The 24753-nt window shown below is 33.9% G+C and overlaps 1 protein-coding gene across 3 annotated transcripts in view; it reads left to right on the forward strand.

Annotated features, from left to right (window-relative positions):
- Ncam2 (neural cell adhesion molecule 2) overlaps positions 1–24753 on the forward strand; it is a 409037-nt gene that overhangs the window by 222805 nt on the left and 161479 nt on the right. For all 3 annotated transcript variants that reach the window (XM_034514690.2, XM_034514691.2, XM_076943095.1), the window contains exons 3-6: positions 1915–2121; positions 4925–5068; positions 9749–9886; positions 21736–21853. In XM_034514690.2, the coding sequence (XP_034370581.1) occupies positions 1915–2121; positions 4925–5068; positions 9749–9886; positions 21736–21853 (607 nt within the window). The remainder of the gene's footprint in view (positions 1–1914; positions 2122–4924; positions 5069–9748; positions 9887–21735; positions 21854–24753) is intronic.

A 24753-nucleotide genomic window follows, 5' to 3' on the forward strand; every position in this document is an offset into this window, starting at 1 on the left:
TCTCAAAAACAAACAAACAAACAAAAAAAGAAAGAAAACAATGAAACCAAATGGTTTTTAATGTCGTTTTTCTATGTATCTGAAGTGAAACATATAATAACATCCATTTTGTATAGTAAAGGAGGATCAAAAATGTTGGTTTAGTAGTGTCACTTCTGACAAAGGGGAATTCTGCCTAATAATATAGGTTACTATTCCTAAGTTTCATATATGATTTAACTATGCACAAGCAAATATACAAAATACCTTAAGTTTATACTTTTACAGAATTACATCACATAGAAAGCTTAAAATCTATTACAAATTGAAAAAAATATTTTGTGTATTAGTTCAATTTGATTATATATCTTATTATAGGATTGACTCAGATATAAAAATAGACAAGTTAACATGTCGAAAATACTTCATTTATGACATATTGAGTTTTATAAGGTTAAAGAGAGTAATGCTAGAAACAATGAAATTCAGAATTTTCACTATTGTTTTCTATATTAATGATCAATATGTTCAGATACTTTATATTCAAACACTTTAAAAATACAACTATCTGACACTGTACAAGAACAATCTAAAATGGCAGGTAACCTGCTCTGATATTCACTCAAGAGCATTTCATATTCAGGAAATACCTTTATCAATTCAGTCACAAAAGTAGTGTTTTTGATGATTTGCTTACTGCATCTAGTAGACATGTTTGAATTTCATATGGTGCATTTTAATGAAAATTATTAGTTACTTAATACTCTAAAAGAAAGAGAAATGTGATTGCTCTATGAAAACCCTGCGATCTCTCTATGGCATGAAGTTTCCCAAACATGATATTAAAAAGTTGAATGTCTGAAATGTTTCCAACAAAGTTACACTAAATTTTAAAAGGTTTTAATTTATTCCAAATTGAATTAATGCTCATTTATGTTATCTCTATTGTTTATTTCTTAAAACCATCTGTATTTTGCAGAGAAAGATATTTACAAACAGGTCATATCAATAAGATAAGAATTAATAACTTTCTTCAAAGACCTGTTGCTGTTCACGTTATATTTCTCCATTCCTTTTGAGGGCACGCATGTTCTGTACTTAGATAGTCTCTTTAGGAATTAGATGGAATCCTTTGTTTTTAAATAAAAGCAAATGCAGGAAGCTTTAGTTTCTATAAAGTGGTTAATGACCTAGATTCTGAAGCATTAATGTTTACACTGTAATCATTTGGTTGGAATTACTAAGCAGCATAAGTGCCATTTGTATGTATTCTAATTGTTATGTAATTAAATAGTTAATAATTTTAGGTTAATATAACAGAATAACTCATTTCAGTTGAGAAAACACATTAGGATTTTTTTTAATGGCAATTAACTTTTTCTGCACAACTTGAACAATTTCAAAAATTAGCTCAAAATTTAGAAATATCAACGGCCAAAAATTGTTTTATGAGATATTTGCATTTTTGTAAATATTTCTTTATTTTTCTTAATACCGCTGGTACCTCTTGACCTTAACAATGAGAACTGAGCATATGAAATCATCTTAGCATCTTAGCATTTTTTTCCATTATGCAGTATCTATCAATTGGGTTGTGTCTGCCTAAGGCACTTTTAGTGTTTTGTGCAATGTATTATAACACATGTATTATGACTGTTATATTTCAATTCTCACAGCTTAATTTCTAGTCATATATTCAGATGAAATGTTTGAAGCATGCTTACACGGACCAGACGGAGTCCTTAATGTTGCTTAAACAAAGATGAACATTTGTTTTAACATTTGTGTTTACTTTCAGTTTTGTACAAGTTTCAGATTTCTGGTCTTCTATTTTCACTCTTTTCTAAAATGGTAAAATTGTTACATAATAGTAAATGCCACCGTCAAAACAAACATTCGAAATTGATTTTCAAACATTTGTTTTCCACTCTGCAGCCATTGGTGAGCCTGAGAGTATAGACTGGTATAACCCTCAAGGGGAGAAAATCATTTCAACGCAGAGGGTTATGATACAGAAGGAGGGTGTCAGGTCGCGACTAACCATCTACAACGCAAACATAGAAGATGCAGGGATATATCGCTGTCAAGCAACAGATGCCAAAGGACAGACACAAGAAGCTACAGTAGTTTTGGAAATTTACCGTAAGTTGTGCCTTTGAATTTTAGGTCATTGAAACAAAAGTTTCATTACAAAAGATTGAAACATATTAAAATATACATAACAGTAAAAACTGTCACTGTGTAATAAATTTGAGGGGCCTTGAAATCTGTTTAACTCAGAAATGACTCACTTGCAAAATTTTTATATAATAAAATAAACAAGTTTCAGCTTTTATATAATAAAAATTTTGATTGTTATTGCTGTGAAAATAAGATATATTAAAAACAAAACCTAAACTTTCCCCATGGAAGATATTCATCTTTGACCACCTCTATCAATGTCACATTAAAATTCTCTGGAAAAGGTATTTCCTCTACTATAGGGATTGGTCCTAACATTAAAAAATATGGAAATTAGTCAATAATTTGTAGGCATGATATTTGAAGACAGTTTACATTACTTTTAAAACGATGTTTGAAATCCTTTGTGATTTATTTACTAAATCAAATTTGAGTTAATTTTGCTGCCAAAACATTTCATGATTTTTTTTGTGGAAAAAAAATAGTCTTTGTTGGGATCATTTCAGGATCCAAATCCCCCATTGCTAGGAGTCTCAGCTAGAGTCACCCCCTTACACATTCTGGATCTCTTATCCCAAGTCTCTCCAATACCCCAGAGATTGGCCTCCTAGCAATTTGTTGGTTTTTTTTTTTCCTTTTTATCCTTTTTTAAAATTAGATATTTTCTTTATTTACATTTCAAATGTTATCCCCTTTCCTGGATCCTGACCCCTGAAATCCACTATCCCATCCCCCCTTCCCTGCTACTATGAGGGTGTTCCCCCCATCCACCTACCCACCCACTCCTGTCTCCCCTCCCTTGAATAGACTGCCCCCCCTGGGGACCCATCCTATATACAATCACCAAACTCAGACACTATTGTGGATGCCAAGAAGTGCATGCTGACAGGAGTCTGATATAGCTGTCTCCTGAGAGGCTCTGCCAGAGCCTGACAAATACAGAGGCAAATGCTCGCAGCAATTTCTATTCTCTGTCCCTTGATCTCCCTACACCTGATCCACACCTGCTTCCCAACCCCAAACTCTCCTCAACCCAGTTCCTTCACTCTACCTACTATATCTATTTTATTTCCCTCCCTCCTCTCTGCTCTGAAAAGTGGAAACCCCCCTCTGAAAATCAGCACTCACTCTGACCCTTGTACCATACCCCACATACTTACTACATATCAAGTCACTGCTGAACTAGGTACATCCTCTCTGTCTGAGGCTAGATAAGGCTGCTTAGCTAGCCAGACCAGATCCACAAGTGGGGAACAGATCCAGGAACAGCCCTTGAGGCAGTTGTTGTGAGACCAGCATGAAGATCAAGCTCTTCTTGATCTGGAACATATGTGTGGAGGACATAGGTCCTGCCACTGCTAGCTCTTTTGTTGGTGGTTCAATCTCTGAGAGCCCCCAAAGGTCCAGGTTACTTGACTCTGTTAGTCTTCCTGTGGATTACCTGTCCCCTTCAGGTGCCTCAGTAATCCCCCCAACTCTTTCATGAGATTTCCAGCTCCATCTATTGCTTGGCTGTGGTTCTCTGCATCTCTGCTTTGGCTGTTGGGTGGAACCTCTCAGAGGACAGTTGTGCTAGGCTCCCATCTACAACCATAAAGAAGTATCATTAGTACTGTCAGGAATTGGTGTTTGTCCATAGGATGGGTCTCAATTTGAACCAGTTATAGGTTGGCCTTTCCCTCAGTCTTTGTTCTTGCACTTGTTGTGAGCAGAACACATTTTGAATCAAAGGTTTTGTGGGTGGGTTGAATGGGGAATGGAGGCAGGGTCTGCAAGAGGGGGTACTGGGAAGAGTGTGAACCGTGATGTACTATATATATTTATATATAATATATAATATATAATATATAATATATAATATATATATGTATATATATATTTGAAAACAATTAATCTGTACTGATTCATTAAGCCAAGACACTTATTGATGTATAATCAATTTTGTTCTAAGTCTTATACTATAATCAATATAAATTTATAGTTGTTACCTATTGTTGTTCATGGAAAACAAATTGCGGGGGAGGTTTAGAGAATTCAGAGTTGAAGTGGAAAGTTTAATTTCAGGACAGCAAATGTGACAATCAGGAATGTCTTAATCTTCATCATATATGCTTATTGCACATGGCACTGTTATACATTGACCCTTACACTCAAGTACACAATTGTGCCGGACACATGTCCACCATACTCATACTCTTGCACCATTACCTTTCTCACCCTTTTTATTTGTGACACTGACACCCGTCAGTGGGTGGGCAGAGGAGCACCCTCATACAGGCAAAGGGGAAGGGGAGAGGGCTGATGTGATGTGATGTGAGATGGGGGTTGGTGGAGGGGTAACCAGGAAGTGGGATATCATTTGAGATGTAAAGGAATGAAATGACTAATAAATAAAGTTTTAGAAACTACCTTAAGCCATGATGTAACAGCAAAGACAAACTTGGGAGCTACTTTTCCTTACGGTTGCCATCTCCTCCACTGTGCTAATACTAAAATATTTTGTCACCCAATGCTCTGGCTATGGTTCAGATGGCAGTTGTCTCGAAAGCAAAACAAAACAAAACAAACAAACAAACAAACAAAACAAAAAACAAAACCAAAAAAAAAAAAAAAGGATGCTTAATACAGGAAAAATCATGTTCTTGGTACTCATTTACAAGGTGTTAAAATAGAGATCCTCCTTACACTAATAATCACCGATGACCATATGTCAAGTTAAGTAAGCAATAAACCTTTTAACAATGGTTTTATTTTCTTGATACAGAAAAACTCACCTTCAGAGAAGTGGTGTCCCCTCAAGAATTCAAGCAAGGGGAGGATGCAGAAGTGGTTTGCAGAGTGAGCAGTTCTCCCGCCCCTGCGGTCAGCTGGTTGTATCACAATGAGGAAGTCACCACCATCCCCGACAGTTAGTATTTTGGTAACTCTCTAAGTTATATGTTCTAAAAATACTTCTAGTTTTACAGCTATGGAGGTTCTGCGTCAGGCATGGTACTGTGCGTCAGTATACCCAGCACTCAGAAAGCTGAGCCAGGAAGGCTGTGATTTTAAAGACATCAGGAATCTGATTCTAAGAAACAAATGTGCAAACAACAACACAAGATGATACAAATTTCACTTCAAGATTCAAACAGTTCTAAAGACTAAGGCTAAGGTGTAGGTTCGCTGAACTCTAGTCTTTGGGTCCAATTTTGTTCCCTTGTTTGTTTTAATAAAATAACAAAAGAAAGACATGAGGCTTGCCATGAAGGCATGTGCCTCTAATCTCAACACCTGGAAGATAGATGCAGAATAATCAGGACTTGAAGATCACCTTAGCTTCATAATACTTCCAAAGACAACCTGGAAATCATGGCTACATGTCAGCAAAAATTAATAAAAAACAAAGCAAAAACCAAAAAATTTGCTTACATTATGGTGCTTTACTATTGTGCATAGGGACATTTTCAATTTGGTATATTTTTCAAGGCATCTGCATTACATAAAGGTACAAAATAATTGAATCTTTTAAAGTATTTTCCATGTTATGTGATTCTCTTATGTGTTTTGAATAGATGAAATTTCCACAGCATAAAGGATAAAAAGTAGAATGTCTATTTTTAAGTATATAGAGGAAATGGGTTATAATTATGTTTCATAGTCATTTTTTATTTTAAGATAATTTTTCCATGCATAGTACTCAGTATTTGTCAGATAGTGGAAAGCTTTCATTTCAATCTTCTAATTCTATAAAATATAAGATTTAATTACATGTGTATTACTATGTGTAAATCCTTCAAGTTTTACACAAATTGTATGAGTTTACATGAAGTGTTTTCAGCATTGTTCCCCTACTATCTGAAAAGACTGGACACTTCTTAAAAAATTATTGACATTGGCTACACGCTTTTCTATTATCTAGTGTTGGAGTACACATTTGCTTACATGTTTCTTTTTTTTTTTTTTTGAATCTTAATCACAAGTACATTTAAAAGGAGTAATCCTTTTAAAATGTGACTTCAGACGAAGCCTTAGAACCCAGACTGAGATATATAGAGCTGATGAGGAGTTTACATCGCTGTGGTGTGTCTGGCATTGTTTCCCAGAATCCCACACTGCAATACGCAAATCTGGAAATCACTTTCAGTTCGATTTCCACCTTTGGTCCTGAAATGCTCAAGTGCTTTCCAGCTCCTGTGCTCTTCAGTGAAATAGTCTGTCAATAGACAATGGATTGATGCACCCATTTCAACCAATTTCTGTAGCTTATGAATCCCACGCCAGGCATGCCTAAATGTTGGATATGTAAATGAATGGAGTATTTTGCTAGATACCCCGGTAGCCATTTGTCATATGTATCTTATTAAACTTTTACATTTTATTTTACTTTTAAGATGAGAACAAGTTTAACCAAAATTGTATGCGCTCATGCTACATCTAAACAAAACAAAACAGATATGGATAAAAATGAGTTCTATACAATGCAGTGAGAATAAAGTAGTTAATGAAAGTGCACGGCTCAAACTTTTCTAATCTAAGAACATTAGAACCAGATTCTAAATATTTAAAATTTTTTAATAAAATTGTATATTTATATAAATTTAAAAGTAGAACTTTTTGTACTGCAACTAGTATGTTCTCTTTAGTATAACAAAATTGGATATATAACTGAACAACTGTGTATATATATAAAAGTATGCAGATGGTCTGGGAGTTTTCTTTACTAATGTGCCACTGGTTACTACATTGGCAATCAAGGTCAGACAAGGAAGGTCTTAGTGTTTGTCTCTCTGGCTTCTGATAGGAGTCATGAGTCAGATATCCATCATGAAAGAATTATGTTAGTAGGCTTTCTCAGGTTGTGTAAAGAGGACCTATCTGCTAAAGAACTCAAGGATGCAAGAAGTATCTATGAGGCAGAATTTTCTCAGCTTTAGTGGTTCTTTATTGTTTTTTTAACTAATTAGTTTTTAAATTTTTGATAATTAAATTGAAGTTATTTGCAACTGATAAAAATGGTATTTTAGACTTTTTTAAAAATGGTATTTTAGACTTTTTTTTTTTTTTTTTGGTCGTTACCTGTGACTTCTTCAAGTACCTTTTTTAAAGGATATTTGTGTCAAAGGTGTGCTTTATTTTGTAGCTTCCCAAGGTCTATAAGCTTTGGAGTTTTACTTGTCAATTTCACAGGTACTTTTTCTACTATGGACAGCAGTGGATATAAATATATAGAATAGCATCCATTGATGAACGTATAAAATAATGTGAAAAAATATGTAATTGAAGGATTTGACATTTACAGGATATCACATTATTTTTGAAGTTGAAAAACATGACACAATTAACATGATGTGTTTGGGAGAAACCTTTCCTTCTTGAATGTCCATAAACCTAATTATTTCTTTCAAAAATTACTTGATTAAAATACGGTATAATTTTCCTTCCTCTCTCTTCCCTCCAACCCTTTATATGCCCCCTCTTACTTACAAATTCATTGTCTCTTTTGAATTACTTGTATAAATACTTGTAAATAGATATTCAGCTGCAGCCTACTAAGTCTGCTCAGGGTTGCTTGTAGGTATATGTTTTCAGGGCTGATAACCTCTTATTGGGTAAGTAAATAGAAGATTCATCTTGGGGAAAACAGATTCTCTCCTAGTAGTGGTTGTAGTAGCTTTTAATCTGTGACTAGGACACTGTGAGATTTCTATAATCCATGATGGCACACTGACTAGCATTACCACTGACCATATCTTAAACATAATTATATTTTGATCTATTATCCAACAAAATATTATAGAAAATATTTAAATTGACTTTGGATCCTCATTGGTCTTCAGAAGTTCTGAGTCATCCAGGAATCCTGGTGACTTGTAGTGTATATCTTCTACACATCTTTCTTCCTCTAGCTTAGAATATCCTTTGGTGAAGAAATTTTATGTTTCCTTTCTGACTTAACCTGGGGAAGCACCTAGATGGATGTTTTGGCACTTAGGTTAAAAGAAAAGAAGAAATAAACAGAATAGAAAATTTTATATATTGCAGGATAAAAATAATGTGTCTTTGTAGTCATAATTTGTGCTCCTTTTTTAATGAAGCAACATATTAGTTTGCTCATATTCATCTCAAACAAATACCTATTACTGTGATTCTCATGCATCTCTGTTAAACCAGAAGGTAGATAAATAATCAAATCTGGACCAGACAAAAAAGTCACATCTAGACTGAATGTTTTAGGAACTTAGTACTCTGTAAAAGTAAAAATTCTGTTTGATACATACATTTAAAGTTAATAAAGACTACATTTACTTTAGTAAATAAAATATCCTAAATAGAATACTTGGTCAAAAGTTGACATTTTTGTCAAATATAGTGCTTGATAATCCGTGCTATATATGGATCCATAAATGAATAAGACATTTCAGATACTTACTGTGCAAGATGAAGTTCTAAGGCAAAAAGTAACATGTATATATTCCTTAATATAGTCCTTAACAGTAGAAACAAAGTAACATACACACAAACACACACACACACACACACACACACACACACACACACAAGATCCTTAACAGTAAAAACAAAGTAACATATATATATAGTCCTTAACAGAGTAGAAATAGGCATGAGAGACTTCTTTACATATTTAAAAAAAGAAAACAGAGACCTTTAACACTAAAGTATTTCTTTGATAATGCTGTTAAATAGAGATGTTACTTAGGTATCTCTGATAATTATACATCTCCCTTCATAACAATTTTAGTCCCGCTCAGTCATTAAATGTTCTTGTTGCTCTTGCAGAACACTTGGGTTCAATTTCCAGCACCTACATGGTGACTCAAAACCATCTGTCAACCCATTTTCAAATGCTCAAACAGGCATGAACCTGGTCCTCATATATAGAGGCAGATAAAATAATTATACATATAAAGTCAAATAATTTTAAACCTCACAAATATCACTTTTAGCAGTCAGTTAGAATGAAATGATTTCTGCCTTTCAGCTTACCTTTGTGCACATAAACAGGCAACATTGAACCTTGAAATAAAACTTAATGCTCATATCTAATTATTCCTAAAGATTGATTTGTAATTTGAAGAAAGAATTACTTAAATAAATTGAAGGCATAACCGTTTTTATATCCTTTATGTGTCTTGAACATTAGTGGGTCATTTGGCTGCCTTCTCAGGTTCTGAAAAAATTGGCCGTTTAATTATTCTTGGGGAAGGATGTTCAATAAATTGTCTACCTATTTTTCATAGCCAAGTGGCTGCATTTAAAATTTGTCAGGTCAGCAACATCTAAACTCCTTGCATTGTTCTTTTGTGCTTCATTTTTGCATTCAGAGCACCAAGGAGAAAATAATAGTCTAACCATTTTATGTGGATATAAAGTCTTGAATATATTTTAGGGGGGAATATAACAAAGCCAAGGTAGAGTGAAAAACTTGAAGTTGTAAAATTGCATTTTACTTTCAAATTTGTATTTTTGGTAGATGGAAAGTTGGATAGCATCAGAAAAATGCTGTATTTTAATTCTTAGAAATTCAGAGCACTTTGCAGTCAGCTTCAGTAACTGATGTCATTTTCTCTTCTTGCTTGTTTTTCAGATCGGTTTGTAGTGCTTTCAAACAATAATTTGCAGATCCTCAACATCAATAAAAGTGATGAAGGTATATACAGATGCGAGGGACGAGTGGAGGCTAGGGGAGAGATTGACTTCCGGGATATCATTGTTATTGTTAATGGTAAGCCATAAATTATTTGTGTCCAATCTGTTGTTTATTTTAGCAATGTTTGTTAAAAGGGAAACTACTAAATCAACAATGCATAATTTATAATAAATGCCATCCATCTATACATATGAGAATGTACCAAGTTTTCTAATAGCATTTGCTGCATTGCATGAAAACATAGACACATTCTTAGATGCCCTCACGCATCAGTATGTCAATTAGCTTTTGTCAGATGTGTCAGTGAATGAATGCAAAATGGAACATAATGATAGATTAGATTGATACTTAGAATTTTATGATGTATCCCTTGATTTTTCCTTATTTGTATTTTTCAGTTTTAACAATTGAGTTAATATTTTTACTTTCAATTGATCAAGGATCACAAAAAACAAGTTTATGAAATAACAGTATCTCTTCCAAATTGCTTCTCATACCATACAAACTTCCTGGTTAAGTAGAACTTGATAGAATAATTTTTGCCTTCATTTTTTATAATTATTGTCTAAGAGATATTCATGCTATCTCCTTAATATTTCTCAAATATATTTCATTTTCTACCATCAAGTTTTTCATGCATAAATGTGCCTTTAATAGGTTTCTCCTTCCACTGAGAAATTTCCACTCATAACTTTGTTCTGCCTCTCTCTCCATCAAAGATTGAAATGTTAATAAACATTCATAGTTTTGTATACCATTTAGGAAAAAATAAACAAGAATACTTTCTTCTAATACAAGTAATTTCTTGTGAAGAGCCTCTATCCTTATATTTATGTCAATAGAAAGAAACAACAAAAATAAAACCATAATAAAAACATATTGATAACAAGAATATAAATATGATTTGACATTCAATGCAGATAGATGATTTCAATTCAACACAAACAAATTTAATGATTGATATTTTAATTTTCATATACATATATTATGTTTTATCATACACAGAAAAATATTTACTTCATATAAAGTGGCTATCTAAAATAGTTTTACTTTATGTGAATGAGAGTGAATTTATATACAGTGTTTAAAACATATGAACTTATGGGTGACTGATGATTAATTTTTTTGTTTACTGATCCACTTGTTTTTCAAGCTTCTTCTCTTCAGGATTTAAGAAAACTTGCATAAAAAGTAATTCATTAAGTCTTTGCAATTCCTCTTCCTTTCTAAGCACAGGCATAGCATCACGAGTTAATACATACAGAGTTCTTTAAAATTGCCAGTTTATATGCAGCAATACAGGATTATTACATGTTACTGTATAACTATGTATATATATATATATATATATATATATATATATATATATAATTAACTAAAATGTTAAGTTAATTATATTGTTAAAAAGTATATATAATATATTGGGGATAATATGTTAATATTTTATTATTCATGATCATGTAATTTAAATTACTGTATTATTGTACATTTTAGTTTGTTGTGATACTATAATCTGTTATGATACTATAATATACTCATTCTGATGGAAATATTATTGGTACATTGTATTAATCTGAACAACATTAATTTAAAACTTCAAATTTATCACATGAATTCCTCACTAAAGTAGAATCTTAAGTTCTGTTTCCTTATTCTTATTTATTTAAGAGTCTACAAGAAAGTAAATACAGGGAAATATTATTTCAGGCCATGAAAGTAGTCAAGAGATGAGACATTTTCATCTCTGATTGATCACCGAAACATCAGTTCCATATTTCTTTCCTATACAGACTCAGCTAAAACCTGATATTCTCTGCATGAACAATGCTAACTAACACGTTTTTCATTTACAGTCACCGTATCTTATGCTTTCAAGTAACTAGAACCTCTTTTCTACAATATAACTGTTTACAAATTCTAGTATCGATATCTTCTGGCTATGGGTGGTGTATTTGGACTCTGTCAAGGAGATGGATTGATGAACACCACCTGATAGCTGTGATTTTTGTCTTACATGTTCTTTGACTTATTTGGGAAATACATTTTATCCAAATTTATAGATTCTTCTATTTATTGGTGTCTCTAAATCTTGACATTCTCAGAAAAGTTTTCCTGGGTGTGTCTTTGTTTCAGTTTTCTGACTGTGCCTGACCTCTCAAGGATTTTTCATTGGGCAATTCAAGATTTTGAAAAATTAAAAAACTAAAGTGTAACATTTTCACTGATTATCTTCACTTTCTTAAATTTCAGATTCAACTCTTGTTCTATGATTATGTTCTAATTAATATTCTGGTATTATAAATGTATATTTATCATGTATTGTATAATTTTATTTTTATATATAAATTTATATAATATTATGATACTATTTCTCAGTTAATTATAAGTAATATATACCCCATATTATTATAGCTCTTATTTTTGTTGTACTTACATTAGTCTTGAATGACACAAATATATATATATATATATATATATATATATATATATATATACAGGTTGAATATATATATATTCAACCTGTGGACCATATTGGAGAAATGAAAATGAACTCACAGATTATATATGCACTAACAGGTGCAGAGACATAATACTAAGTTTAAAAGGCTATTTCTGAAAAATGGAATTTGCAGTTTGTTTTTCAAACAAGTCATGTTTGCCAAGTCAAGATGTAATGATTCTCAAATAGTTTTAATGAGTAGTTCTGGCAAACATTTTAGATTATACATACCACCAAGGTAGAAGCTGGGAAAAGAATGATTCCTTGCTATTTAGAAGAAATATAGTAATGAAAAAATGTGATTTATTAGGAATGGGAGAGAACAATAAGGCTGTAGACAAATGTAGAATCATAAAGAAAAAAGAAAAACTAGCCATGGATATGAGCATAACAAAGCAACTGTGACTAGAATACACTACTTAAAAAAATGGAGAAAATGGCAGCATTGGATGGATTGGGTATGCCATTAAAAACTGTGTTCTATGGGATAATTGTTTCATTGAGAAAAAGGTATTGCAGAGGGGTAGAAAGCTCTCAGTAGGAGAGAGGGAGGGTGTTGAAGTAAGTAATTGGAGCCCATACTAATGCAGAAGAAAATGAATAAGAAAGAATATAATTAAGCATTATATTAACAATGTTACATAACAGTTGATAAAAATAAAGGATCATTTCCAGTTACCTAGTACTAACTTCTTGGTTTCCAGTTTAGCAGAAACGAACAGAGTCTAATAAGGTGTGAATTTAAGTATTTCTGCTCAATTTGACAATTATATACTTACAGGACACATTAAATAGAATACTATTATTTAAGTAGCTTAGATTGAATTTAGCATAAATATACATGTACATGCACTGAAGGGCAGTCATAGTGATTGCATTCTTTTTGTGATCATCTGATGCTTAACTATTGACTATCCCACAAAATCATTCAGAAGTACATCATAGAAATATATTGAATGTGTTTGCAATGTTTTCTATAAAGTCTTTAAGATTTGTAACTAGATAATTATGTTGTACATATGCACAAATCATAGTTGTACTCTTTAAAATGAAGCCAATATTATTTCCTGTGCCTTAATAAAAAATTCTGACTTGTCTGATTTCCAGCTTTCTAGCACTACTCAGAAAATAGTCTTAGGTATAAAAGAACAGGAGGGTATAATTCAAAATGTAAAAGTCAGTACAAGGTTACTCGTATAAAAATGATGTTCCTTATTTTCTAAATCTTTTGTAAATTCACAAAAATGACCCGCTAACCACAGATTCAAATTTGGGGTAATGGAGACAGCAACAATTGAGGTTGAATGAAAATTATCAAGAAATGGAGCTTTAAGGCAATTTTATGTTACTCTTCTTTCAAATGCCACAATCAACAGTAGATGATAATGGCTGGGTATATTTGTGAAAGTGAGTGTCCAGCTGTAGAGTGTAGTTTTTGTCAATGATCATTGAGCTATGATCTCTGCATTTATGTCTACATGAACTCATTTCTTTGGGCAAGAAAATGAGGAATAGTACTATCTAATTCAATGAATGAAATGACCATTTTCTTTATAAGCTGTATGAAATGTCATAGAGTCTAAGCATCAATACATAAAAAGACAGAATGTAGCACCATAAAATTGTCAATAATATTATAACTGAATCAACAATGAAGAGAGTGAGCAATAATAAAGCAAATTTAAGATTATAATTTATGAGAGAATTGTTAATAATAGTATGTAAAATACAATCTAAAACCTAGGCCAAATGTAAGAAATATACATTTGTTAAGACCAATCTAATTCCAACTTTGTTATTTTACCCATCAATTCTATTAAAGTCCTCAAATTGGAAGTCTGGCAATATAAAAGGAAAGATAGATTTTTATCTAGCCAGTGTTTTATTGATGTTTCTCATGATAAAATTTGGTTAGATGAGTGAATATGTGGATATGTGGGTATGTAGATATAGAAAATAAATATGATTAAGAAATTTGTCTGTACTCACATAAGTGATTTTCATGAGGAGATAACAATTTTAGAACATTTCTTCTCATATATCTAGATTTTAGAGAGTCTGTTGAGTACACTTAGAGTAAACTTCTGCTTGCCAATATTTGTAAGTATTCATCTGTTCTAGCTAGTATTATTTCAACTTGAAAGAGCTAGAGTCACCAGAAAGGGGGGAACCTCAACTGAGAAAATTCCTCCACAAGGTCTATGTGTCAGATGTTGCATTAGGTAGTGAGTGATTGTTGGAGGATGGGACAGCATATTGTGGCTGGGACCATTTCTGGGATGTTAGTTCTGAGTTCTATAAGAAAGCATGCTGAGGAAGCCATGGGTAGCAAGCTTGTAAGCCACACCCCTCCACAAACTCTGCATCAACTCCTGCCTCCAGGCTCCAGCCTAACATTCAGTGACTACCAAAGGCAAGTGTAATCCAATTACACCCTTTCTTTCACAACTTGATTTTGGTTATGATGTTTCATTATTGCAATAGGAACCCGAACCAGCGAAAGCCAGTATCATAATAGTTAGGTATTTATTGATTGCTATGAAAAACCTGACCATGTTCTTTTGGAGAGGATTGCAGAAGGACTTTGAAGCTTTGTGCAAGAAAAGCCATTGAATGTTCAATACTTGGAGAGCTGTTTGGCAGGAGCATGGAAAATAAGAATGTTCAGGACAATGAAGTTTGGTGACTGGCTTTTGATGCTTTAAAAGAATGTTTAAAAATTCTACCAAGGTCATTCATTATTTTTGAATCTGTATTCTGGTTAGCTGAGGATGAATTGGCTGTAATCAATAAGATACCATAACTACTAAAGTTAAATCTTTGCTTTGGTGGAATATTCTTGGTGGAATAATGTTAATCTGATGGAGGTGAAGAGACTAGCCTCATTGAGGTGAGATCTTCTGGTAAATTTTGATTGAGTATGGTTCAGTGCTGGTAGCCAAACTTGATAGTGTAAAAGTCACAAAGGCTGAACTGGTTTGAAGGAATAAAGGGATCATGAAGAACATCAGAGGGTTGACATTGTGAGAATCCAGGAGAGGCCATTGGTGAAGGTGCAGTCTCAGTGACACTTGGTGGCAGTGGATTGAAGGGATCATGCATAGAATTGGAGGCATAGCACCATAAACAGAGCCTAGGAGAGGTGATTAGAGAAAGTGCAGCCCTATTGCAGGGGACCCCAGTGTTTTGAAGATACAAATAATGTAGGATAAAAATCAAGAACATCAACAGTTTGTGGAATGAATCCAACTGGAGCCTGGAAGATAAGCAGTGTGTGTTACAGTTGGCAGAGATGGGAAAGTGACCCAGTCTTTTGGAGAATCTCAGAAGATTTTGAGTGAATCCCAGATGATTGGAGGTGATTTTGCATTGTTCATACTGTGACTGTGCACTGGTTGTTCTCTCTTAAAATAACCAAAGTATTTCATTTAATTTTGATTTATGGGGATCCCACTGTTGAGAAACTAAATTTTATAACAAATTAGATTTTGAAGAAACTGAATTTTTAAGGATGTGAGACATTTAAAACTTGCAAAATTTTATATTTTGATGTTCATATTAATGTAAGCTCTTTGGGTTGAGTAAGAAGGAAAGGTTGTGGCTTAACAATGATGTGTGCAGATGTCAAGTTGACAAGGAATCAGTTTGATGGCTAGTTTTATCTCAATTTGCATTTGGCATCTAAACTTTAGTCTGTGATTCCTCTCTAGAAAGCTATTCATACTTTATTCTACTAATGATGTAATTTCCTCTTCACAACACTTTTTTTCTACTAGCTCCACTTTCTCTTTTTTCTTTTTCTGAACTGATTGAAATGGCTGCTCCCCCTCCAGAGGGTATACATATTTAAAAGTTTTATTTGAAAGGAAAGGATGAGGTATGACAGATAGGAAGAGTGGGCCCAATTTGCGCGCAAAATGCCTTGTCTGCAGTGTCACCCAACATCTGAGCAAAACAGCTCAGTGAAGTCTTTACTGAACTTCAAGACAAGGTATGGGATTGTTTAGGACAGGTGAAAACTCCCCATGCAGGTAATGATCTCAAGGCTTGCTAAGGAAATTTTCTTGTGCATCACATTTTCCAGGGCTTTTATTAAGGCAAGAACTCAAGTGACATTCTTCCCAGGATCTTCGTCAACACACGATTTTCCGACTGAATTGTAAATCAATTCTCTCCACATAACCTCTAACAATGAATCTTTCAACTGACTTGAAATTATTCATTTATATATCAAATATTCCCACAAATTTGACTATGATCTAACATTAGAAAATTATGCTCCATTTTTCAGTATACTTTTTAAAATCACGTAATAGAACTATTTCAATTTCACTATTATTATTTGATAATGTTAGATCTTACCATTTTTTTAGGTAAACTTTATTTTGAAATTCAGTGCAAAACTGGTTCTTACAATATATAAATTGAATGCAATATTTAAATTAAATGCAAAATGGGTTCTATCACTACTTCATCATATTGATAGAGTAGCATTTAATAATTTGTAGTAAATATCTCATGTTTATTCTCATTTACAAAATTTGAGAGCATAGGAGTAGTTTTGATGCTAAAACAGAAATGAAGTACTGATTCTCTGATACTGATGATTGTTCAGAACTTGGAAGGATATATAAAAACTAACTGACCATAAACATTTACATTATTTTAAGCAGTGAAATGGACTTCAAATGAAATTTTAACATTGCTTTGCTTATGTCTATCATTTGATAAATTGAATGTGTTGGCTGAGCGGTGGTGGTGCATGCCTTTAATCCCAGTACTTGGGAGGCAGAGGCAGGCGGATTTCTGAGTTCGAGGCCAGCCTGGTCTACACAGTGAGTTCCAGGAAAGCCAGGACTACACAGAGAAACCCCGTCACCAAAAACGAAAACAAAAACAAAACAACAAAAAAAAAGAATGTGTTAAATTCTGTATGTCCTTTGAGGTCTTAAAACAGTTTCTAGTAAATAACAGTTTATCTTGATTATCTCTGTCCAAATATCTGGATGTGCTTATGTACAATCTTATGTACAATTTACATGACTTAAGTACAATCTCTAGCATCAATATGGCATCATGCAATTAACATTAACTCATGCCAACATGTCCAATGCTGTCTTATAGCAATGAGGGCAACACTATTAGTAAACATTTATAGCATTTTAAGAAAGCAAAATACGTGGAGACTTTTGGCATCATCTCTATTTAAAAAAAAAAAAAGTCTACTAAGAAGCCACCTCACACCATTCAGAATGGCTAAGATCAAAAACTCAGGTGATAGTAGATGCTGGCAAGGATGTGGAGAAAGAGGAACACTCCTCCATTGTTGGTGAGGTTGCAAGCAGGTACAACCACTCTGGAAATCAGTCTGGTGATTCCTCAGAAAATTGGACATAGCACTACCTGAGGACCCAGCTATACCATTCCTGGGCATATACCCACAAAATGCTCTAACATATAACAAGGACATATACTCCACTATGTTCATAACAGCCATATTTATAACAACCAGAAGCTGGAAAGAACCCAGATGCCCTTCAACAGAGGAATAGATACAAAAATTGTGGTACATTTACATAATGGAATATTACTCAGCTATTAACAATAATGAATTTGAGAAATTCTTTGGTAAATGGATGGAACTAGAAAATATCATCCTGAGTGAGGTAACCCAATCACAAAAGAACACACATGGTATTTACTCACTGATAAGCGGATATTAGCCCAAAAGTTTGAAACAACAAAGATTCAACTAACAGACCACATGAAGCTCATGAAGAAGGAAGACCAGTGTGAATGCCTCTATCCTACTTAGAAGGAGTAACAAAATACCCAATGAGGCAAATATGGAAACAAAGTGTGGGACAGAAACTTAAGGAGAGGTTGTCTAGAGACCATTGCACCTGGATATTCATCCCATATGCAGTCACCAAAGATAGACGCTGATATGGATATCAGGAAGTGCATGCTGACAGGAGCCTAAAATGGCTGTTTCCTTAGAGATCCCCCAGAGTCTGACATACCCATAGGCAGATACCCACAGCTAACCATTGATCTGTTCAAGGGTTCCCAATGGAGAAGTTAGAGAGAAGACTGAAAGAGCTAAAAGGGTTGGTGGCCTCATGAGGAGAGCAACAATATCAACCAACTAGAGCTCCCCAAGGTCTAAACCACCAGCCTAGGAGCACATAGGGAGGGACCCATGACTCCTGCCATATATGTAGGGGAGGATGGCCTTGTTGGGCATAGATGGGAAAGGAGATCTTTGGTCCCATGAAGGCTGAACACTGAGTGGGGGAGGGGGCAAATTTGAGGGTGGATAGGTGGGAGTTGGGGGTAAGTGGGGGCACACCCTCATAGAAGCAGGAGGAGAGGGGATGGGATAAGGGGTTCCTGGGTGGTGGGGGGAATGGGGTAAAATTTGAAATGTAAATATAATATCCAATAAAAAAAAGGAAAAAATAAAGGAAATAATGAACACTCTGGAAAAAAAATAAAGGCAGAATAAGAATGAAAAAAACAAAAAATAACAAAAACAAACAAAAAAGAAGTTACATATTAGCTCCAAATAAAATACATTTTAAATAAAATTTTATGTGGAGAATCCCCACAAATGCAAAGCAGAAACTTATGCAAGTGTCAAAAGCTGTACCAATAGGGCAGCAACATGGCTCGGTGGAAAAACGTTCTTATCACCAAGGCTGAAGACATGAGTATGGTCTCTGAGACACAGAAAATGGAAAAAGAAAACTGACTCCCTTTGGATTCCTATTGACATCCACACTCACTCCAGGGCATGAGCGTATGGCCAAGTCTACACAAACAAATAAATAAATGTAATTAAAGAACTAAAGTGTTGGAGCTGAGCTGTATGAATTTATATTTTAGTACCAAAGTGGAAGAAAAAAAGCAACTCAATTATACAAGCAAAAGACAATACTTTGATATGGTTTGTTATTTTTTTCTGGTATCAGATTAATCCATGGTGCCTACTAATTGGACTTTTAAACATGGTATTAAATTATCAATAAGACTAAGTTGTTGTTTGCTTACATTGTAACATAAAAGTGGACATCCTCATATCAAGTTCATTGTTATGTTAAACATGAGTAGTCATATTCTATAGTCCAGGAAAGTTTATTGAAAATAAAATTATAGCAAATAGTAAATAGCTTCAGTTTGGTAGCTACAATAGCAGCAGCAGAAGCAGTAGAAGGAGGAAGAGGAAGAGGAAGATGAGGAGGAGCAGGAGCAGAAGCAGACAGAAGAAGAAGAAGAAGAAGAAGAAGAAGAAGAAGAAGAAGAAGAAGAAGAAGAAGAAGAAGAACAACAACAACAACAACAACAACAACAACTGGAAGAAGAACTGAAAAACTCTCTTCAACCTCTAATTATTTGTATTTAGAGAAAAGTCCTAGCAGGATTTCAGTTGAAAGTTTCATTTTGGTAATATGACAAAATTTGCATTACAGTAATAAATATAATTTAACCATTTCTTCAAATGAATGTATAAATAGTGGAGGGTAAAACACCCATGCCTATAGAATGCAGCAACTCTCAGCCTACCTCACAGTAGACTCTTTAAGCAGTGCATGGTGGTGAATATAGAGCCATAACTGGTGGAAGTTCATAGAATAAATGACCTTTGGATGGTAAGCCATGAATGGAACATCTCCTTTCTACTCCTACTCCCTCCAAAGCTTAGAAATACCATAGGAGCACAGTTGAAAACATTAAGAGTCACAGAGTTGGCATACCACTGCAAAATATTTTCTTGTCATGGCAGGACTGTTGCACTCATAAACTCACAAAAACTGCTTACTTGCCAGTAAAAAAGCAAGAAAAATGTAATTCTACGTGTTATTCTAAGACAAGAGCATACCTAGAACAGAGAAATAAAAAGCAAGAAGAAAGGCAGACTAATTGTTGGTCCAGTGACAAAGATGTCCCGAAAACCTGCATGCAAGTAACATATAAACAGAACAAGTTATATTAAAGAATACATATATTATATAAGAATTCATATGATTATATCTGAATATATTTCTCCATATATAGATGGATATAGATATACAAATATGTATAGATATAAGTAAAGGTATAGGATTAGGTTTAGGTATAGATGATAGATATAGATATACATGATATAGATATGCAGTGATTACTAATTAAAAAGATAGGAAGGAGAGTGGAGAGAGGTATATAGGGAAATTGGAAAGAGGATAAAGAAGAGCAAATTTTGTAATTATGCTATAATATCAAAAAGAAATTAAAAGACAAGAAAACTCTAATGTGCTTCATTTAATCTTCATTCACAAGACAGAAAATTAAAGTAGTAGGTTATATGGTAAAAATATTAACATGTCATGTCTATAGGAAGACAATGAGACAAAAGTGTCTTGGAGTTAAGAGTATGTTCTTAGAGTTAAGATTTACTAGCTAGAAAAGTCCATCTTTGGGGATACTAGTAATTATTATAATGCTATTTCATGTAAAAGCATGCTCCCTATACCTAACCTCTTAAAGGCAAAGGTGTGAAGTAATATGCTTAATTATTATTGTGTATATTGTCTAATTTTCTCATTGTCAATGGGACCAAGCCTCATCGATGGAGACCTGCACACTACTGTAAAGATATGCCATTGTAATCCAGGATCTATATGTCTGTGTCTCTATTATGTCTAATGTATTACTATATTTTATAAGTACTACTCCTTCATGCACACTTTAATACCATGGGGTTTGCACTAAGAACTAGATAAGGCTTTACTTTGAAATGGAGTCATGGCTATGGAAGTCTGTGGCTTGTTTATTGCAAACACTGCATTTCAGCCAGTTTCAACACAACCAAAATGTGCAGCGTATACAGTTTCACAATGTAATTAGTTGGAAATTGAGGAAGCTTAATTTTAAAATTGAATTGTTCATGAAAATCTATTTTCATACTCTATAGCTGAAGCAGTTTCTCTCCATAAAATGTTTTATAGTTGTTTGAAGAAATTAAGTGTAGTTAATCAGAAAGAACATTATGTTTTGACACCTAATTTGAAAGCCCTGTCTTGAAACCGTGAATGATGGCCTATAGAATTACATAGACCCATAAGAACCCGAATAGGAAATCCATTTATGCTCAAAGTAGATTTCAGTATGGATTAAGTCAGTGCTCTTGTGTCTTTGCATGAGACATATTTCATACATTATATATGTTCACTAAAATACACAATTCATTGTTTAACAGATTGAGAAATACTAAACTAATAACATAGTGAATTATCCTATTAAGCATAAGAAAACATATCACTGACCTTAATTCTCTATAAACAGAAAGGAACTATAGAGATACAGAGCACTAAAAGGCAGTGGCAAATTACTCTTGTTCAGAATTTTAGTTGCAACTCTTTATGCTCTGCCCTTTCTCATTCAGTTCCACCAGCAATTGTGATGCCTCAGAAGTTTGTCAATGCTACTGCAGAGAGAGGAGAAGAGATGACCTTAACCTGCAAGGCCTCAGGCTCCCCAGATCCTACCATCTCTTGGTTCAGGTAAGTGAGAGACCCGTGTCTTTTTGTGAGATACTAATAAAGCACACAGACTAATGTTTGAAGTTGTAATTATTTAAAAAAAAACAAAGATTGTCTGATCTCATTTAAGATTAAGATTATCCAACACCAAATGATCATCCCTGAAAACATACACACAAGTGACATTATAGATGAAGTGGGGTATATTTAGGAATATATGTACACACATATATATGTTCATATACATATATACATGTAAAAATAGTGAAAACGAGATCATGAATTTGAAAAAGAGTTTTTTCCTTTGTCTTCTTTTCTTGTGTTTTTGTGGTCTTATTCTTCTTTGCTTGTTTTTTATTTTATGATTATTATATTTATACATGCCTGTGTTTTTCTACAAAAAGAGAGTAAGAAGAGAAATGAATTTTAATGAGACATGAAAAGGAAAGGATATGGGAGGAGTTTAGGGAGGGAAATCAAGACGAGAACATATTGTATGAGAAACTCTATTGTCTTTTTTTAAAAAAAAAATCATTTTATTCATTTACATTTCAAATGATGTCCCCTTTCCTGGTTACCTCTCCACAGATCCCCCAACCTACCCACCCCCACCTCCCCAGTCTCCTTTGTCTCTATGAGGTTGCTCCTCCACCCACTCATCACTCCAGCCTCGGTGTTCTAGCATCCCCCTATGCTGGGCATCAAGCCTCCACAGCACCAAGAGCCTTCCCTCCCATTCATGCCAGAGAAGCCCATCTTCTACTACATATGTATCTGGAGCCATGACTCCCTCCATGTATACTCTTTGGCTGTTTGTTTAGTCCCTGGGAGCTCTGGGTGGCCCAGTTAATTGATATAATTCTTCATGTATGGTTGCAATCACCTTCAGCTCCTTCAGTCCTTTCCCTAACTCCTTCATTGGGATCCCCATGCTCAGTCTGATGGTTTGCTGCGAGCATCTGCAAATGTATTGGTCAGGTACTGATAGAACCTTTGAGGGAACAGCTATACCAGGTTCCTGTTAGCAAGCGCTTCTTGAAATCGACAATAATATGGGGGTTTGGTGACTGCAGATGGGATGGATCCCTAGGTGGGGCAATCTCTTTTCAATCAAAATAAAAAAGGAACAAGGAGGTGCATATGGTAGATTTTAGAGGGAGAAAAAAATAGGGAGATGATGTAATTTACTTTATCTCATAAATAATGGAAATTATTTAAAAAGCTCTTAAAATAATTCACTGAGTGTGTGTCTATCTGTGTGTGTATATACACATGTGTGTAAATATCATGCCATGTCTATAGATATCAAAGGACAATGTTCAAGAACTTTTTTTACTTTCACCATGGAATCTGGAATGAACTTAGGTTCCCAGACTTGTGAATATGCTGTGAGGCATATGGCCAGCTCAAGGTGCCATCAATTTTCGGTTGACTTGACTAGATTGCATAGCCAATGGGTGCATCGTGTGTATTTGCTCTATGCTATAAATGTTTTGATTAAAAAGCTGATAGAGAATGTTTACTGGGGCTACAGTGTATCTTTTGTTCACCCTCGGCACCATCACCCTGTTACTGATTGATTTTGATTGTTGAACCTAGAATAGGGTCTGTATTAAAATAGATGTATTCGCATTTTTAGCAACATCATGATTTGGATCACAATTGTGTATTTTTATATGGAAATAGCTGTAGATTGTCTTTTTGTACTATATTGTAAAATAGTTATACAGATAAAATTTCAAGAAATTAGCTTTTAATTTCACAAATTCCCCAATCAAAACAAAAACAATTGCATTTTACAAAGCTATTCTTTGACTATTTCATTATGTCTATTAAGTTTTTAAAATGTACTTTGACTCGACTATGGCCAATCACATTTTATAGCACTCCATTGTCATTGATTATTGCTCAAAGAACTAAATCAAAGGCAATAGAGTTTAAATCTGGACAATTTTGTATAGAGACATGAGAGTACAGTTTATGAGGCTGAGGAGATGCTTAAATCAATTAAGTGCTTACCTCAAAGGATGAGGTCCTGAGTAGGATTCTACTGTGTATCTCAAAATGCCAGTCATGCTGGTGCATAGTTTTAAAATCAATGCTAAATAGATAAATACACCAGGATCACAGACCATCACCGGCCAGCCAGTTTAGGCTAACAGATGAGGCCAATGCCAAACCATGTCCAGAAGCAAGTGTTATCCTTGAATATGACACCTTGCTATATCTGATTTCTCATGTATACATACATGAAAATTTCATACATATATGAAGGTATACACACAATAAATGTAAAAAATACAGTTTTGTATGAACACTAAGATCTATTGCTATTGCTATACTTTATAAATGCTGAAGTGGAAGAAAAAATCACAAAATTATTACTCAAATATACTCCATATATAAAAATATAAGGTAGCAAGATTTAAGCTTTAGAATTTAATTTAGGGACAATAATAGACAATACTTCATTGTGTCCTTGTTAAACTTTATCTTATAACAGATTTCCATATCTTTGTCTTGTTTATGCTTTGAGTGTGGTTTATGTGGGTGTGCTAACACACCCACAAGTAAGATGATTAGAACTGATATATACAGAGAGTAATTCTTAATAATAGTATTTTACTAGGATTTCCCATCTGACATTAGGCTACTAACACCAAGTGATCATGATATATCTTAGAGATAGCTGATTTACCATAAAAATTCTTATGGAGTCTCCAACATGTTTTTATGTTATCCAACCCAAAGGCCAAATAATAATCTAGAATGTGGCACACATGATTATGCATTCCCCGAAGTATTGGACATTTTAATTTTTTTCACAATTAATTTCTTTGTTGTTGTTGTTGTTGTTGTTGTTGTTGTTGTTGTTGTTGTTGTTGTTTTTGGTTTTTTTTGAGACAGGGTTTCTCTGTGTA

Source organism: Arvicanthis niloticus, chromosome 12 (genome assembly GCF_011762505.2).
Source record: "Arvicanthis niloticus isolate mArvNil1 chromosome 12, mArvNil1.pat.X, whole genome shotgun sequence".
Classification (NCBI taxonomy): Eukaryota; Metazoa; Chordata; class Mammalia; order Rodentia; family Muridae; genus Arvicanthis; species Arvicanthis niloticus.